Below are 18827 nucleotides of genomic sequence, written 5' to 3' on the forward strand. Positions count from 1 at the left end.
TGGAGCAGACAACGCAGCTGTCAATTTTGGAAAACACAAGTCTGTTTTGGTGCACCTAAAACGAATGTTGGATTTACCAAACCTTGTACCAGGGTACTGCAGTGCTCACATAGTGCACAATACAGTGAAACATGGCTTGAAAATGCTCTCTTATGATGTAGAGAACTTGGTCATCAAGGTTTTCAGTGAATTCTCGTCCTGTGCAAAGAATATTAGTGAACTTAAAGAGTTCCTTGACTTCATGGAGACAGAATATTCAGAAATCTTATGCCATGTACCTACACATTTTTTGACCCTTTTCACTGCCGTCGACAGGTTACTGAAGAATTGGCCTGCACTCAAGTCTTACTTTGTGAGCAAAGGAGAGGAAACAGTGAGCTGCGCAATATGGGCCTTTCTTTCTGAGCGGTCGGTCGCAGTATCCGATGATGACATTATTACGCTTCCCGAGCTGTACATCTACTTCGTGCACAACATTATGAGCCATTTTAACAACACCATAAAGGTTCTTGAAAGTGATTACATTCAGGTAACTGAACTGTATGCTATATTCAGCAAGCTGAGAAGAGAGATTCAGATTCGACAAGAGCAAGGCTTCTATGGATACAAGGTGACACAGTTCTTGAAGAAACTGCCGCCTAACGAGCAGAATAAATTTGTTGGAGATGCCCAACGGGTTTACACACGCATGCTACAGTACCTGGAAAAGTGGTTTGATTTCAGCGAAAACTCTTTCTATATGTTGTGTGCGCCACTCAATCTGGACGGACCTCTTGAACTAGACAAACTGTGTGCTTTGACTACAAACTTGGACATTCAAGTGGACGGAGATGAACTATTTACAGAAATGTGTACATTGAATGATGTGCTACCAACCCTAAAGAGTTTGACAAATGATCCTGAATTGACATTGTGTCAGGAGCAACAAGAGCGCCATCATCGAATCAATGTCTCTGAGGTATGGGTAGAATTCTTTAAGCACTGGGAGGCCCCAAACTTACTTAAAATTGTGCAGCATGTGCTTGCTATACCACCCAGCAACGCATTTGTGGAACGCGTTTTCAGTGTTATGAAGAACTTGTGGACTGATGAAAGGAATCGGCTCCAAGTGGACCTGGTGAAAGCTGAGCTATTCATGCACTTCAACTATAAAATGACATGTGCCGAGTTTGCTGGATTTTTGAAGACAGAAGCGGCTAAAGAGCTTGTGGTGGCAGCAAGAAAAGAACAGAAGTATAAATGTAAGTAGTTTTAATTGCCACTCTCATTAAAACTGTTTTTGTTTAATTTTGTTTGCATCTTCTTTACACTTCAGAAGAAGTTAAGAGTTTTTTAATTTTACAGTAGTGTTTAAAATCTCTCCCTGGTGAGGTGAAGGGTATTTGAATCACACATTCCATCTCCCACATTCAAACTGCTGCAGCTCCTGCCTTCTCCTGGTGCCTGCTTGCGCCTTGCAGTGAAAATGAGCAAGTGTGGGGGAGAGCGAGCGACAGAGGGAGGGGGGATGGAGTAAGCAGGGGTGGGGCCTTAGGGAAAGGGTGGGGCATGAGGCGGGGCCTCAGGGCAGGGGGTGGGGCAAGGGTGTTGGGTTTTCCGCAATTAGAAAGTTGGCAACCCTACTTCTAAAGTCCCCCAGGGTCTGCTTCATCTTAGCCATGTCAGAGTTGTTCCTAGAACTCTAGACACTTGGCAGTAGCTCCCTCTCCCCGACCTCCCTACCTCTGATTGTTCAGATGGGATATGGTGTCCAGATTTGTCCCCTTCTCTCTCTCCCTTGGGAAAGGGTTTGGGGAGGATTCTGTTCGTGATTTTTCAGTTTCTCCAATGCTATTTGGGTTTGTTTCTCTCCTTTCCCCCTCCAGTGCAGGGAATGACTCATGTTTGGACTCTCTCTCTCTGTGTCCCAGCAGGTGAGGGGATGATTGAGAATGTGGAAGAGAATCCTCAGCAGGAAGATCCTGAGCAAGTTGAAACTCATGTTACATTATTAGAAAGATCTGAAGCGATTGTGTCCTGGAGTCCAGAGCATGGAAAAGCTAGTGAGTATCAGCACCAGCCAGAGAGACAGCAGGGAACTCAGTCAGGGAAGAACGTGGGTAAATCCATTCAATGTGAAGGTGGTTTGAAAAATCTTAGTAAAAACATGATGCACCAGAGACTCTCCAAAGGGGAGGGAAAAAACACATGCACCGAGTGTGGGAAAAGCTTCAGTCGGAGTTTACACCTTATTATACATCGCAGAACCCACACAGGACAAAGACCTCTTAAATGTCTTCAGTGTGGGAAAAGCTTTATTGACAACCCAACCCTGAAAGTACATCAGAGAATCCACATGGGAGAAAAACCCTATAAGTGCCCTGACTGTGGGAAAAGCTTCAGTGAGAGACCACACCTTATTGGCCACCAGAAAATCCACACAGAAGCAAAAACTTTCATATGCTCTCAGTGTGGGGAAACCCTCTGTAACTGGTCAACCTTTCTTAGACATGAGAGAATCCACACCGGAGAGAGATCTAAACCTTATAACTGCCTCGAGTGTGGGGAGAACTTCCGTGATAGGTCGGGTCTTAGTAGGCATCAGAGAATTCACACAGGAGAAAAACCCTATAACTGCCTGGACTGTGGAGAAAGCTTCAGTCGGCGCTCAAACCTTACCAGGCACCAAAAAGTTCACACTGGGGAGAGACCCTATAAGTGCCTCAAGTGTGGGAAAAGCTTCAGTCGGAGATCAACCCGCAGTAGACATCTGAGAACCCATTGGGGAGAAAGTGAATAAATGCCCTGACGAGGGCTGGCTGAAGTGAATTATACTGAAGCAGTTGCACCACTACAGCTAAAGTTGAGACTAGCTTCCTTTTTAACTGCCAGTTTTTCTGTGTGCTCTAAAATCCACATGTGGACTTGGATTGTCTTGAAAATTGCTGTGCCTCATCTGGGCTGGGGGCAGAGCTAGTGATGGGAGGTTGTAGTCTTTTGGTCTAGGGGTTCCTCAGATACAGCTCCCCCAATAAGGAGCTGCTTTTACTATTCAGATAGCTCTGAAACCCTATGCAAATTTAACTCCCACGAAAAGCAGGAAATATAACATTAGAGAACATGCTACCCCCACAACATAACCTTAACTCTGCCCTCTTTGAATGAAGTCCCAACGTACCGATAACACACATTAGCCCTCTACCTTTACAGATGCTACAGAACACTTAAGGAATCGAGCACCGATGAGCAGTGTAGGACAAAGTCTGCCACCTTCTCTTGATAGGAAAGACTCTGGTGTAGGTCAGGCCTAGTGAGCAACTGCCACTTACACTCAAAAACCAAGCCTACTCCACACAAACCACCCCAGAATTGCAAAGTGTTCCCATGCCTTCACCCCTGCACTGAGGATTCCTTGAGACATGGCTTTCACTGACCCCGCAGTAAGCCCTGGAGATCCCATGACATATGCCACCAGATTGCTGACAGTCTTCATGGCTATACTCCCTTGTGCATTTCTACTGACACAGCCTACAGAATTCAGCACTGCAGTGAACCATAACTGATCCTTTTAAAGTACACCTGCACCTCTTCTCATATCACAGTGACAGCTCTGCCAGCCTGCTCCAGCTAATCTCTTCACCATTCAACACAGCTACGCCTCACACAGTGAAGGGAGACGAGTTAATGCAGATGAGTTCTAGGATTCAAATCTGTGGAATACAACACAAGCAATGGTACATTTTCTTAGTCCTTCATATCTAATTATTATGGCAACATAGTTACTGAACCATTCTCACTGGCTATTGCCAGCTCTAAGGGGGCAGAGTTAAGGTTGCATTGTGGGAATGACATTTACCTTAATTTCTTAGTTTTTAGAGGTGTAAGTTTAGCTACTCTCCACATTGTGGAAGGGCACAAGGCAGTGCTGGGCAACCTTAGCTCTGCATTAACTAAAGTTTTGGACAGTTAATATATTTGCTGATTCCACAAATGACATCACCATTTGACTTTTCAGCGTTTGGTGTTAGGAGACAGTAGTCAGCTCCCATCTGCTCAGCCCTCCTCTGGCTCTGCCTGGTTTAGCAAAGAAGCCCTGATCAGCCCCTCCACTCTGCTGCCGTCCATCTCTGTCTCAGCTGGAATCTTCTATCTCATCTTACCTGGTTCCCCAGCCAGTGTCCTGTGGACTGGGTATCTGAGGAACCTTTCATACCCTTTATTCATAAAGACGCCCAGGGACCTGAGGTGATCCAGTATGAAGGGACCAGGAGAGATGGGTGATGGGCAGGAAAGAGCCTGTGTTTGAGCACAGGGGGATGGGAACCAAGGGATTGAGTGTGTGAATCAGTGAGTGATGGTGAGAGCGCTGAGACTGGAGAACTTGCTGCACTAGCTGAGCACAGCTTGTCATTACAAAGAGGAGCTGTAGCCGTAGCCAACACCCAGAGAAGAAGCTAAGACAGTATTTGCCCAGCCACAGATGGCTCACAATTACAGTCTGAAGGATCTGGCAGCCCTGTAGCTGCCAACGACTTGGAGAGAGATGGCATTCAGCTCAGGGAGTTCAGTCATAGCCCTAAAGCGCTCTCTCAGGGTTGCAACATTTGGTTAAGACCCCATCAGAGTGCAGTGAACTCAAGGGGAAATTAACGAATTGCCGGTGGTTCTGCCTAATTAAGAAATTTCAAGAGCAATTAGAGAGCAGTTCCAAAGTAATCCTCTGCATTTGGGGGCAGCAGCATGGTGTCCTGGTGGGTCTGCGTGTGTGTGTGTGAAAAACAGGATCTGGATTATATAAATTGATGGGGAGATAATTTTGACATTTAAATAAAACAGTTATTGTCCCATTTCTTTTCAGTCCCTCACTATAGGAAACGATCACCAGCGACAGTTAATTTCTTTTCATTGGAATCAGCCCGATTAACCTTCTAAGGATGCGTATAAATGATGTGCACATGACTGGTGATGCCTTTCTCCAAATAGAGGGTAGGGCTTAGTGAGGCTCTTGTGTGATAACAAGCTGGTCACAGGGAATTCAGTGAATGGAGTTATTTTTTGATGCACAGGGCCTGTTTTGGGTGACATTTTGCCCCCTCTACTCTGGGTAGTCCCTCTCCCAGAACCATCTTCTGGCCATTTCTTTTATGTCTCTTTATGCTTCATTCTGGTGAAGAAAACCTGCAGATACAGACACATCTGGAATCTGCTTCTTCAGTTCCAAACCCATCTGTGAGAGGAGCCGGGATTGCTCATTCCAGCCATGCAGCCCTTGGGATTCACACCCAGATTTCTCACCTCCTACCTACCTCCTCTCTGCCCTTCTTCCCACATCCTGCCAGAGCTTCCCTTGCTGTCTCAGACCCCTTCCATCCAATGCTTTCCAGCCCCCCAGGGATAAAGTGATTCACCGCAATCCCCACCTTGGTCTCCTATTGCCGTGGCTGCTGCTACCACGTATCCTCTGAATTTCCACCTTTGCCTTGCTGTCCCCCAGGTCTGACCCCAAAATACCACAGCTGGGACCTTCCTCTTTGAAAATCCCCTGCTTCTGTCTTCTAAGATTAAGTTCCAGGGCTTGGTCCCGCTGTGACAGGTTGCCCCACTTAGAATGCCACCTGAGGTGCTGAGATACCACAAAGCCTGCCTGTTATGTCAGCCTGGGCAGCTTTTTTACTTGTCTTGCTGAATCAGGCTATTGAGCCTCCTCCAGAACACATGCAGGCAGGGCCACACCCAACTGCAGAACGAACAGACGCTGAGATCAGTTCTGGGAAGGCTCAGCTTAAGGGACTTGCCCCAGCACTCAGGTGTCCACCTCCCTTGGAGTGCAGACCCAAAGGTATATTATGAAATCCGCCTCCTCCCTCAATGTGGAAGAAAGTATGCATAGCCCTTACCCCCCACGCTCTCCCAATTGTGAATTGTACAAAGGGGGTTATATTATAAACAAAAAATAAGTTTATTAACTATAAAAAGTGAGTTTTAAATGAATATAAGAGATAACAGACAGAACAAAGCCGATTACTGAGCAAATAAAACAAAATACAGAAGCTAAGCTCAATATACTTGAGAAACAGGTTACAAAATGTAGTTTCTTACCCTAAACGTTATTTTAGGCAGGTTACAAAATTTCCGTGGTTTAGCATTCCAGTTATATTTCTTTTCAGATTGGACTCCTGTCTCAGTCTGGACCACCTCCTTGCCTTCCCTTCAGGTGTCTTTAACAGTCTTTCTTCTTGGGCAGATAGGCCATGGAGAGGAGTCCCGTTTGCTTTTCTCCCCACCCTTAAATAAGATTTACACAAGGTGGGAATCCTTTGTTTCCCAAATTTGACCCTCCTTCTCTTTTAGTGGAAAGTTACAAGCAGTATAAGATAACGTTTAGTATGAGGTGACAAGACCACCCGACCTAGTAGTGTCACAGTTATGTCCCAAGACACCTCCCAGGAGGGAGAGAGATTAGTATCTTCATGGTCTTAATGTTCCTTCCTAATGACCAATCAAATCCATTAATGGGCAGCAGGTTTAAAACAAATAAAAGGAAGTTCTTCTTCACACAGTGCATAGTCAACCTGTGGAACTCCTTGCCTGAGGAGGTTGTGAAGGCTAGGACTATAACAGCGTTTAAAAGAGAACTGGATAAATTCATGGAGATTAAGTCCATTAATGGCTATTAGCCAGGGTAAGGAATGGTGTTCCTAGCCTCTGTTTGTCAGAGGGTGGAGATGGATGGCAGGAGAGAGATCACTTGATCATTACCTGTTAGGTTCACTCCCTCTGGGGCACCTGGCATTGGCCACTGTCAGTAGACAGGATACTGGGCTGGACGGAACTTTGATCTGACCCCATATGGCCATTCTTATGTTCTTATGATGGCCTGTCTGGTGGGGGTTTTCCCAATACACACCCAGTTGTAATTGTTACATAGTCCATATTCCTAACTTTAGATACAGAAATGATACATGCATACAAATTGGATAATCACATTCAGTAAACCATAACCTTTCCAATGATACCTTACAAGACCCATCTTGCATAAACTATATCTCAGTTATGTCATATCCATATTATAAAGAATATGGAGTGTAATGTCACACCCGCTCACTTCTACCAGCACCTGGGTTCAGGCTAGAGCCCTGAGGAGACTAGAACAGGAATTAAACTGGAGTCAGAAGAGGTTGGTCCCTCCAGGGCTACATGTTGCATCCGGAGAGCAATAGAGCCAGTAAGGAACTAGCTTGTTTCACAGCTTGCTAACCAGAAGGGGCCCTAGGCCAGAGCATCAGGGCCCAGGTGCTTTCCCATGTTCCCATGGCTAAGAGAGGGCACTCGGCCCCCTGGGATGCAGGACCCTGGTGCAGGCACCCAGCCCATTGCCCCCTCCAGCCATGAGGTCATGGCCTGTAAACCTAATTTCTAAGTGTTACACTCACCCAATCGGGAAACAGGAACTACACCTTGTGACATGGGTCAGTCAGAAACAGCTCACATAGCTCAGATGGTTTTCAAGTCTTATTTGGCAAATCACTTTGAATAATGAATAAATCCAAGAGAATTGTGCTCCGTCTCTGGGTAACACTCAGGGAAAGGAGCTGAATTCCTGCCACTCCTTATTCCCTGCACGTTCTGTGCTTTGTGATTCTTGGGGCCCTTTTCTCACCCCTCTCTGGGGTTCTGGCTCTTCCTGCCTATTATTCCCCTTTTGCTCTGCTTGGGAATCACTACTAGTCCTGCGGTTCCTACCACGTGCAGAGAGCACTGTACAGGAGGAGACTGCGCTGGGAGCTTGCAGACCCCTTTGTGCTGCTAGTGGGATTATTGTGATTATTCATTAGTATCTGTCAGTACCGGGCACATCACAGAAGACGCATGGGCATGGCTTCTGCCTGGGGAGCTCACGCTCTGCACATGTTTAAATGTTGCTGGGCATAGAGGGGGGGCTGAGCGTTCCCTGGAGAAGAAGGTTTGAGGAGGGGCGGGAAGGTGGATGGAGGCCGGGGGAGCAGGGTCCAGGCAGAGGTGAGAAGGTGTGTGTTTGTGTGGCCAGGGTTGAGCGCATATGAGGGGCAAGGGATAAAAAGCTTCCTGGGCTCCTTTCCTTGAGCAGGTCCCATTCACCCAGCCTGGGCCCATTGCTCACACAGCCCTGGGGCTGGGCTCTCACTTCCCTTCCCCTGGCCCAGCTACCAAATCCACTTTCCCAGCTCTCCCCACCCCTCCCTCCGTCGCGCTGGGACCAGCTCCCCTTACGAGGCTGCCCCCTGAGCCCGTTTCACTCCCCGCCATGGGCAGAGAGTCTGCCAGGGTAGGAAATGCCAGGATGTTCCCCTCACTCACTGGCCCCATCACATTCTCTGTGCTCCTGGGCTTGCCTTTTCTGTGGGATTCTGATAATGCAGTTAATGGCCCGGAGGGGACCTGGGAATCCTGCAATCCCCACCCCACTTCTGTTCCCCCCCCCCACGTAATGCTGAGTAGGACCCAGTCAGGGGTAGATAAAGGTCTCTGTCACACTGGTCACTGTGTGTAACAGGGGTGTGAATTCAGTTCAATGGGCCTAGGGTGACCAAACAGCAAGTGTGAAAAGTCGGGATGGGGTTGGGGGGTAGGGTAATAGGTGCCTATATAAGATAAAGCCCCAAATATCGGGACTGTCCCTATAAAATCAGGAAATAGTTACCCTAAATGGGCCTGAAGCACATGCTGATGGGCTGTAGTGAATTGGGGGAGGGGGAGCTAGTTGCCAGGTTCCTCCCAGAGAAACATTGTCCAATCAGGGGCAGCAACTTCAGCCCTTACATTAACCAACACCTCCCCCCTCCCACACCGATTCCCTCTGTATGGACACATCCTCCCATCTCAGCAGTGCTCTGGGCTGTGGCTGAATCAGATCAGGGCCTTCCCTGGAGCCATAGGTCCCCCTGCTCACAGCTCTCTCTGTTCAGCCCCAGCTGGGTGGGAGCATTTCTCTGACTGTCATCCCCACTCATTTTAGAAAGAATTGGATCTGAAATGTTTGTAATGCAAAACCTATGTTCCTCACTTTCCACCCGCTTTAAACAACATAGGGTAATAGGTGCAGGGAAAAACTGAAGTGGGAACTCTGTGCAGTGAGGGGGCCTGAGATGGTAGGGCAGGAGAAATAACTGGGGCAGAGGGGCCCCGTCTGCCAGCAAAAGCCATGTCGCCCCCAGCATTCACCATGTCTCCTGATACAGAGAAATCAAACCTGTGGTGGAAGGAATGGAGGAGTTGCTAACATCTTGGCCCTGGCATTTCTACGTTACATCATCCCATTGTAACTCCCTTATCTCTGTCCCATTCTCTCTTTCTCTCTGCTAGTTGGTTGCCCCCTTTGCTGGCCACTGCTCCTTCCCCAGTGTTACAAACACTCATGATTTTGTCACGACTCTCATGATAATGTTTTCCTTAAAGCCCAAGCTCCTGGAGTCAAGTGGAGATGTGATGATTTCAGCTTTCATTCTTAAAGAAAAAGTAAGTTTCTAGCCCTCATGGCTGTGGAAAAAGCTTCAAAATGTGACCCCCAGTTCACCCTAAAGGCTTAAAAAGCAGAAGGCAAATAAAACAAACCCCAAAGCTGTTATTCTTACATAATCTCATGATTTTAAAGGCAGTCTCATGGTTTTTGGTGAGCCTGACTCATGACTGTTGAACATTTGGGGTTGGCAGTGCTGTTTCCCCATCATGGACAGGATCTGTTTTCCCCACTGTCCCCCTTCTATAGGTCTGCCTACACCATCAAACCACCTGCTATGGAATCTGGTCTCTGGACAGAACAACCCTGGCCCGGCTAACACCTGAATGGGGTTTGCAGTAGAATATGGTTCTGATCCACGTTCCCCTTCCCTCAAGTAGTGCAGGGTTCTGCAGACACCCCCTGGGGCGGTGCAGCTCCTGAGACCTGGGTCAGTCCTGTCTACACTGCAGTGCCCAGCCATGCTCTAAGGGTTTTGAGAACCATGATTAATTTAATGACATCCCCAGAACAAGACTGAGAATGCAGGCAGGGCCCAGACCTCTCTCCCTTCCCTGGTTCCAGACTTCTCTGCTCCTGGATCCCTCCCTTCTGCCCACTCTGCCCCTCCCCAGGATCGTCCCATTCCACTTCTTGGATCTCTTCCCCTCTGTAATTTCTTCCCCTCTGTAATGTCTGTAAGCAAGGACTGGCCTGTCTTGGGAGATCTTGGGAGACAGGCCAGTCCTTGCTTACAGACAGCTCCCCAACCTGAAGCAAATACTCACCAGCAACCACACACCACACAACAAAAATACTAACCCAGGAACCTATCCTTGCAACAAAGCCCATTGCCAACTCTGACCACATATCTATTCGGGGAACACCATCATAGGACCTAATCACATCAGCCACACTATCAGAGGCTCGTTCACCTGCACATCTACCAATGTGATATATGCCATCATGTGCCAGCAATACCCCTCTGCCATGTACATTGGCCAAACTGGACAGTCTCTACGTAAAAGAATAAATGGACACAAATCAGAAATCAAGAATTATAACATTGAAAAACCAGTCAGAGAACACTTCAATCTCCCTGTTCGCTTGATTACAGACCTAAAAGTCACAATACTACAACAAAAAAACTTCAGTAACAGACTCCAACGAGAAACTGCTGAATTGGAATTAATTTGCAAACTGGACACCATTAAATTAGGCTTGAATAAAGACTGGGAGTGGATGTGTCATTACACAAAGTAAAACTATTTCCCCATGCTTATTTTTCCCCCTATAATCTCATACCTTCTTGTCAACTGTTGTAAATGGGCCATCCTGATTATCGCTACAAAAGATTTTTTTTCTCCTGCTGATAATAGCTCACCTTAACTGATCACTCTTATTATAGTGGGTATGGCAACACCCATTTTTTCATGTTCTCTGTTTGTGTGTGTGTATATATATATATATATATATATATATATATATATATATATATATATGTATATTCCTACTGTATTTTCCACTGCATGCATCCGATGAAGTGGGTTTTAGCCCACGAAAGCTTATGCTCAAATAAATTTGTTAGTCTCTAATGTGCCACAAGTACTCCTTGTTCTTTTTTCTGTGCAGATAGGGATATAAAAGGCAGAGGAGGAGAGTAGGTGACAAGGTGGAGAGAGGATCCTGGATCCCTGGTTTGGAGGGAAACAATTGCCTTGAGACATTTGCCTTTCCTTCTCGGAAATTATGTAAGCTCCCACCCCCCCCAAAAAACCCAACAACACCTTCGCTCTTTTTCTCTCTAATGATCTAATATCGATATAAAATCCATTCAAAATTTCTGTATTCCCCATCTAATTACGGAATTAGATTTAAAATCTCCTTTGATTTTGCCCCTTCCCTGTAGATTTCGGTTATTAGTATAAAATTGCCTCAGATTTTCCCAATTTCCACCTAATTCTGAAATACTGCGATAAAATCTTCACAGATTTGGGGGATTATTCACCCTTTTGAATGGCAGCAACTTCTCCTGGTTTTGGAGGGAAACAGTTTCCCTGAGTCCTTACACCAGATACAGAATTAAACCACTCAATAATCTACTTTCCCTCACATTAAGGAATCAAATTGTTCCTCTTTGCATCGATGAAACTGATATTTTTCTGATTAAAGTGACCTGCTTTGTGGTTCATAATAAAGTTTGGGCCTTCCCCATTAGGAATAATGATGTTTGTATTGCTGCTAATGGGGCAGTTGGCCATCTTATTGCCCCAGACAAGGCAGGATGAGGAAGAATGAGGGGTTTCCCTCCCTCCAGGGCTGCTCCATGCTTCCTGGGTCCCTAGTGCAGCAATTCCCAAAGTAATGGAAGGACTAGCTGGGGGTCCAGGAAGTTGTATCAATTAACTACAGGTTGAGGAGTCTTTTTGCAGAATCCCCGGAGTGGGTGTGATTGTTTTCATATTCCTGAAGGGGAGGTGGGGAATTGAGTTTTTAAATGTTTACAAAATGCCACCCTATGCAGCACTCAGGGTAGCCCAGGAGGAGAAGGGAAGAATAAGGTCTCTGAAGGAGACTGCCCAGACCCAGGTTATCCCATCCCAGCTGCTGCTGCCCACCCCTGGCCACAGCCCAACCCAGCTGCCCACAACCACCAGCTGCCATTCACCTGCCCCGCCCATTCTGCTGCCCCCTCCCCAACAGCTATGGACCCTTCCAGCTCCATTCCCCTTCTGTGCTGTGTTAAAGCCGCATCAGCCAGGGCTCCCCGCTGCCCATGTTGATGGCAGGGCTGCGGGAAATCAACATGCTCTAGTTATTTATTAAATATTGATATAAATTCTTCCCAGAATTTGCTCATTTTTCTCTGATTGTTCAAAAATATTTTCAATTTCCTTTGCTCTAATTAGTAAATATTCATAGAAAAAGCTCCTTAGATTTTATTCCTACTTCCAACCTCCTCCTTTAAATGTCAGAAAATCCTTGGTTTGGAGGGAAAACACCTGGACTGATTCCTTCTCCCACATGGGGAAGCAGGAAGGGGGAAGGGTTAAAACTTCTCAGTGACCCACTTTCCCCTTGCATGAGAATCCAGATGTTTCTCTGTTTATGTCAATACAACCTGATTTGCTTGGTGAAGTGGGTTTATTAGCATTACCAATTTTGACCTGAACATCTACTCAAAGTTCAGACCACTGTGGGTTTTTTTCCCCAGTCGGAAGGAGAAATTGAAGATGGAGTCTGGTACCTTTGATGCAATTTTGTTTATTTACAAATGTACAAAGTGCTGTTTCCCGGAACACAGAAGAAATCAAACAACAGGGGACAGCATCCTTGCTCAGGGAGAGCACTTCAGACAGCACCCCAAAAGCTCTCTGTCCAGGCTTTTTCCAGTGTTGAGTTGTGGCTGCTTCATCAGGCTATTTCTTTCTGTGCTCTGTCTGCTGCTTCTGTTACCTCTGGTCAAACAATACCCAGTGTAGCCCTCTGTCCACATAGTGCTAACTTCTGGACTGGCTTGCCATATCCTTTTGGCTTAGGTGAGGCTACCCAGCCGTTTCTCACAGCTATCTTAAATGAAGGGTACAGGCCAGACAGTTTGACAGGTTTAACCCAACCCATGTATCTATGTTTGGTAAAACTACAGTAGAATTTTTCCTTTAGGAGCAATTTCCAGGAAGATAGCATAGTGCCCTTCATGAATATTTGGGAAGTAAGTTCCACACACAAGTGGTGACAAAAAAAGCACTTAAGACTTGTCTACACTGGAAGGTTATACTAGTGTAACTCCCTGTGTGGACACTGTTATTCTGGTATAAGAGTGGCTTTTTACAATTTTTTGTGGTTTAGCTTATATCGTTTGGTAAAGGGTTTAAGCTAAACTGAAAAAAAGCCACTCTTAGACTGAAATAACAATGTCCACATGGGAAATGTACTGGTAAAACTGCACCTATGTAACTGGTAAAATTTTCCAGTGTAGGCAAACCCTAAGATTAGGGTGACCAAATGTCCCATTTTTAGGGACTTTTCTTATACAGGTGCCTATTACCCCACACCCCCGTCCTGTTTTTTCACAATTGCTATCTGTTAACCCTACCTAAGATGGTGGCAACGAAATCAGATTTCTTTTGGCAGCTCAGTGAATCATTTCAGATAGAGACGAGCTGCTGTAACTGGGCATTGAGCCACACTGCAGCTTTAACACCATAGCCCTGGGGAAAGGGTGCTGAGATGGACTCTCCAGGGAAGAGCACAAGCCCCTCTGCTACCCACACCCTATTTTGATAAGCACGGCAGATGGCTCATCCCACCTATGGTAACTTTTTTTTATCCCCTCCGCCCCTGTCTGGTGCTGCATTCCCCCCTTTCTGAACCCCGATTCCGTCTATCTGCCCCTCCCCTTCCCCTCCTTCCACCAGTTTGACCCATCTCTGGATACATTTTGAGCCCTGTAAAAACAAAATCTGCCCATCCCTCCCCACCAATTTGCCCCCCTCTCCCCTCATCTAAAACTGTGTATAGCAGATTCTGATTGCGAGTAAGGGCAGAGGCTTCAGCAGATGTTACTGAGCATGTTCAGATCCATCCAGCCTGCTCAGTAACAACAAAGCAGCCAATTTCCCTTTTTGCCCCCAGAGGATGGCTCCATGAGGAGCAAAATGTGGATGAGCATCCTGGCAGGGCAAGTAGGGTAATTTCAGAAGGGGCTTATACTGGAGTTTGGAGAGACAAGGTGGGTAAGGTAATATCTTTTATTGGACCAACTTCTTTTGGTGTGAGAAACAAGCTCTGGAGCCACACAGAGCTCTGTTCCAGGTCTCTGCTGGAGAGAGAGACAAACTTTAGTCTATTTCACACCCCCAATTCCCTCCCCCACCCCTTTCTCTGCAGACAGACATTCTAAGCTCAGGTTACAGCCGGTCCCAGGGAGGGCTGCAGGCTGCCTGAGTTGATATTCAGGGACATAGGAAGGGGTTGCTGAGAGCGGTTGTTGTATCCGGTGCTGGCAGGGGTGAGGCAGGAAGTAGGGAGAATTAAAGGCTCTTTGGCACTTCCGCACTGCAACACATAATAATTATTGTCACAGAGGCTCAGAGATTGTGCCGCTCCTGCATTTGGGTGGTCAGTGTGAGAAGACGCTGCTGCTGTCTCCATTGTGAGCTGGAAGCCTAGATTGAGCAGCTGCTGCTCCCCCAGTGGGGTCTGTGTGGGGGGAACCTTCCTTAAAGCCACCTCTATGCCCAGGCAGGAGGGACTTTCTCCAGTGGCTGGAGCCAGCCCCTGGGGCAGCCCCGGGCTCTACCCACACTGGCTCCTGAACCGGAGACTCCAGGTCAGTAGCGCTCAACTTTTCCAGACTACTGTACCCTTTTCAGGAATCTGATTTGTCTTGCATAGCCCCCAAGTTTCACCTCACTTAAAAGCTACTCACTTACAAAATCATACAAAATCATACAAAAGTGTCACAGCACATTGATACTGAACAATTGCTGACTTTCTCATTGTTACCATAGAATTATAAAATAAATCAATTGGAATATAAATACTGTACTTACATTTCAGTGTATGGTATATAGAGCAGTATGAACAAGTCATGTGTATGACATTTTACTTTGTACTAACTTATTTTGGTACTCATACTTACCAAGAGCTTTACCTGCATGGAGGGAGCTGGGGGGGGGGGGGAAATGGTATTGTTATTCAGAGTTGGAGGAAATATTTTGTTTTGAAAAAGCCTTCTTTTTTTAAAAAAAATAATAAATCTCTGTTAAACAGCTCCTAGGACTTCAAAATAGCTTTTTAAAAAGGCTTTGTTTGTTTTTTTCCCCCTGGGAAGAAAAGGCCTGTGAAATTCAATCCAAAATGGTGTGGATTGGTTTTTCTTGTCACTGGAAGTGTTTAAAGCAGAAATTGAGTCTTTCTAAAAAATTTACTTTAGCTCCCCAAGAATGTATGGGCTTGATGCAGGAATTACTGGGGAACAAAAAACTCTGTGAGCTCCTCCAGTTCTGCCTTATCTCACCCAGGATTGTCCCAGGCAGGTGTTGTAGACATATGGCAGATGTTGCTCATGAATTCCCCACCACCCTGGCTGACACCTGGGAGTAGCTCCCTCCCTTTGACTGTTCGGATGGGCTGTGGGGGCAGGACTGGTCCCCCACCTCTCTGCTAGGGAAAGATTTTGGGAAGGATACAACTGATTTTTCAATCTTCCCAACAGGTATTTTAATTTGTTTCTCCCTTTCGTCTTCCACTTTCTGAGATTCCCTTTCCTCCAGTGCAGGGAATGACTCATGTCTGGATTGTCTCTCTGTCACATCAGGTGATGGGATGGTGAGTGAGAACAAGGAGGTGAATCCTCAGCAGGGAGGTCTGAGCAAATGGAAGCACAGAGAACACTATCGGGAAGATCTGAAGGGGAAGTTTCCTGGACTCCTGAGCAGGGAGAAGCCTGTAAAAATCAGCACAGGCCAGAGGGGCAGCAGGAAAACTCCCCTGGGGAGAGATTGGATAAACCCACTCACCAAGGGGGAGGTTTGAAGGACCTTCCTGAAGACATGATCCAGCCAGGAATCTGCACTAAAGGGAAACTGTATGAATGTGCTGAGTGCAGGAGAAGCTTTGATCGGAGATCACATCTCATTGTGCATCAGAAAATCCACACAGGAGAGAGATCCTATAGCTGTCCTGAATGCGGGAAAATCTTCAGTAACATCTCATCCCTGATTGTTCATCGGAGAGTCCACACAGGAGAGAGACCCTATAACTGCTCAGAGTGTGGGAAATCCTTCACTCGGAGCTCCACCCTTGTTGTGCATCAGAGAGTGCACACAGAAGAGAAACCCTATAAATGCCCCGACTGCGGGAAAAGCTTCAAGCGGAGCTCAACCCTTATTTCACACCAGAAAATCCACACAGGAGAGAGACCTTATAACTGCCTTGAATGTGGGAAAGGCTTCAGTGAACGCTCAAACCTAAACAAACATCAGAGAATCCACACAGGAGAGAAACCCTATAATTGCCTTGAGTGCGGGAAAAGTTTCACTCGGCACTCACACCTCATTAGACATCAGAGAATGCACACTGCAAAGATACCCTATAGGTGCCCTGACTGTGGAAAAAACTTTAGTGACAGCTCAGCTGTTATTAGACATCAGAGGATTCATACCGGAGAGAGACCCTATAAATGCCTTGAGTGTGGGAAAAGCTTCAAGCAGAGCTCCGACCTTATGAATCATCAGAGAATCCACACGGGAGAAAAACCCTATTACTGCCCTGAGTGTGGGAAGGGGTTCAGTCGGAAGGCTCACGTTATTTCACACCAAAAAATGCACAGGCCAGAGAGATCCTTTAACTGCCTTGAGTGTGGGAAAAACTTCACTAGGAGCTCTGACCTCATTAGACATCAAAAAACCCACACTGGAAAGACACCATATAAATGTTCTCTCTGTCGAAAAAGCTTCAAGCAAAGGTCAGAACTTATTTCACATCAGAGAGCGCACACAACACAGAGAAACTATAAATGTTATGTCTGTGGAAAAAGCTACAAGGCGAAGGTCTCTCTAATGTCCCACCAGAAACTCCACACAGGCTAGCAAGTGGCAGGAGCTCTCACTATGGGACAATGGGTCTGTGCTCTCCTGAAGCAAAGTGTAAATGTGCTTCATTGATAGACAGTCTGTGCAGGGGCAGCAAGTGGATGAAGGGTTTGGGTTTCAGTGGGGGATAGTTGGCAGGGGCAGAAAAGAACAGAACGCTGGGTACTGAGGAGCTGGGCGATTTCAGGGTCTGGGGTGAGCTGGTGATGGGATTGGTAGAGAGACATTTCTGTGGGTTACACACATATTTTCCAATTTAGAGGAGAGGTAAAAATGACCTATTGCCGTTCTTGTCTGGGTTGTCTTTGTAGCTCCTAGGGCACCTCCGCGTAGGGATAGGGGAATATTATTCAGGGAAGCAGCAAGGGGCCCTCTGGGGCTGTAGTTGCAAGGAAGGAAGAGCTGCTGATTTGAACTAACAGGATGTCAGAGCACTGCTCAGTGTACTGGACATCTCTGAAGTCATGGATGGTAGGGGCGGCTGGAGATTGGGGAATTAATGGTGGAGATTCCCCAGAGAGGTGGGAACTCTGAGGAATGCCCTTTTGGGAGTGTGGTCTAGTGGTTAGAGGGGAGGGTGGGGGAAATGAGAGTTAAGATTCCTGGGTGTGAGCTAATGCCGGTCACTTCCCCTCCTGTCTCTGTGTCCATTTCTCCCATCCCTACAATGGAGATAATAGTTGTCCAACTCCCTGGAGAGTTGTGATGGGCCACTAATTATTGTGTGTGAAATGGTTCAGGAGAATGCAAGTATAGGAGAGGCCGAGTTTCACTGTTATTATTATTACTGTGTACTGTATTCACAGGATTATAGAATCACAGAAATGCAGGGTTGGAAGGAACCTTGAGAGGTCATCTAGTCCAGTGTCCTGCACCGAGGCAGGACCAAGTAAACCTATACCATCCCTGACAGGTGTTTGTCCAACTTGTTCTTAAAAACCTCCAATGATGGGGATTCCACAGCCTCCCTTGAAAGTCTATTCCAGAGCTTAACTATCCTAATAGCAGTGGTCCCCAAATTTTTCAGAGTAGTGACCTCCCTTACCCCTGTTCATGCCCCCCTGCTCCCCCTGGGAGCCAGGTTCAGGAGTGGGGCTGTGGCTCCCGGGAGGAGGGAGGAAGCATGGACAGGAGTAAGGGGGCCTAGTCCAGGGCCAGGTGTGGAGCCACGACTGGGACATGGTCAGGGGCTGAGGCTGGGGGTGGTGCAGGGGCATGGGGCCACAGCTGGGGGCAGCACCAGAGCAGAGTTGGGAGTGAAGCAGGGCTGGGTGGCGTTCCCTCCCACCCCCAAAAGGGGCTGGCCTGGACTCCGCTGCACTCCCCCAAATGTTCCTCCGCACCCCACAGTTTCAGGACCTCTGCCTTATTGGAAAGCAGTTGATTTTTTTTCCTTCCTAAGTGTAATATTTTGCATTTGTCTTTACTGACTTTATTTCAGACCAATTCTCCAATTTGTCAAGGTCATTTTGAAATCTAATCCTGTCCTCGAAAGTGCTAGAAATCCCTCCCATCTAGGTGTCATTTACAAATTTATAAGCATATTCTCCACTCTGTTATCCCAGTCATTAATGAAAATATTGAATGGTACCAGATCCTGGACTGACCTGAGGGACCCCACTAGATATGTTCCTCATATTTGAGTATGAACCATTGATAACTATTCTCTGAGTATGGCCTTTCAAAGAGTTTTGCACCCATCGTATAGTAGTCTAGATGAAATTACATTTTCCTAGTTTGCTTATGAGAATGTCATGTGGGACTGTGTCATAAGC

The 18827-nt window shown here is 46.7% G+C and overlaps 2 protein-coding genes and 1 pseudogene across 4 annotated transcripts in view; 2 read left to right on the forward strand and 1 right to left on the reverse strand.

Moving 5' to 3' along the window:
• LOC144275109 (uncharacterized) overlaps window positions 1–18827 on the reverse strand; it is an 807364-nt pseudogene that overhangs the window by 61750 nt on the left and 726787 nt on the right. The window lies entirely within an intron of this gene.
• On the forward strand, window positions 65–4906 carry LOC144274857 (uncharacterized). Its single transcript, XM_077833959.1, has 2 exons — window positions 65–1241; window positions 1914–4906. The coding sequence occupies exons 1-2, from the start codon at window positions 65–67 to the stop codon at window positions 2777–2779; spliced, it is 2043 nt and encodes a 680-aa protein (XP_077690085.1). The 3' UTR covers window positions 2780–4906.
• Window positions 16009–18827, forward strand: part of LOC144275110 (uncharacterized) — a 28114-nt gene continuing 25295 nt past the window's right edge. Inside the window, exon 1 of one of the 2 annotated variants that reach the window (XM_077834249.1) lies at window positions 16009–16894. In XM_077834249.1, the coding sequence (XP_077690375.1) occupies window positions 16012–16894 (883 nt within the window). In that variant the 5' untranslated portion in view covers window positions 16009–16011. The remainder of the gene's footprint in view (window positions 16895–18827) is intronic. The other variant, XM_077834248.1, reaches the window with a different exon arrangement.

The sequence above is a fragment of the Eretmochelys imbricata genome, chromosome 14, assembly GCF_965152235.1.
Source record: "Eretmochelys imbricata isolate rEreImb1 chromosome 14, rEreImb1.hap1, whole genome shotgun sequence".
Lineage (NCBI taxonomy): Eukaryota > Metazoa > Chordata > Testudines > Cheloniidae > Eretmochelys > Eretmochelys imbricata.

Excerpts from the sequence above, each read along its gene's own strand:
- LOC144274857 (XM_077833959.1), top strand. The coding sequence starts at position 65 with ATGTTGGATTTACCAAACCTTGTACCAGGGTACTGCAGTGCTCACATA. Across the intron at positions 1,242-1,913 it reads AAAAGAACAGAAGTATAAAT|GTGAGGGGATGATTGAGAAT; the intron begins GTAAGTAGTTTT and ends GTGTCCCAGCAG.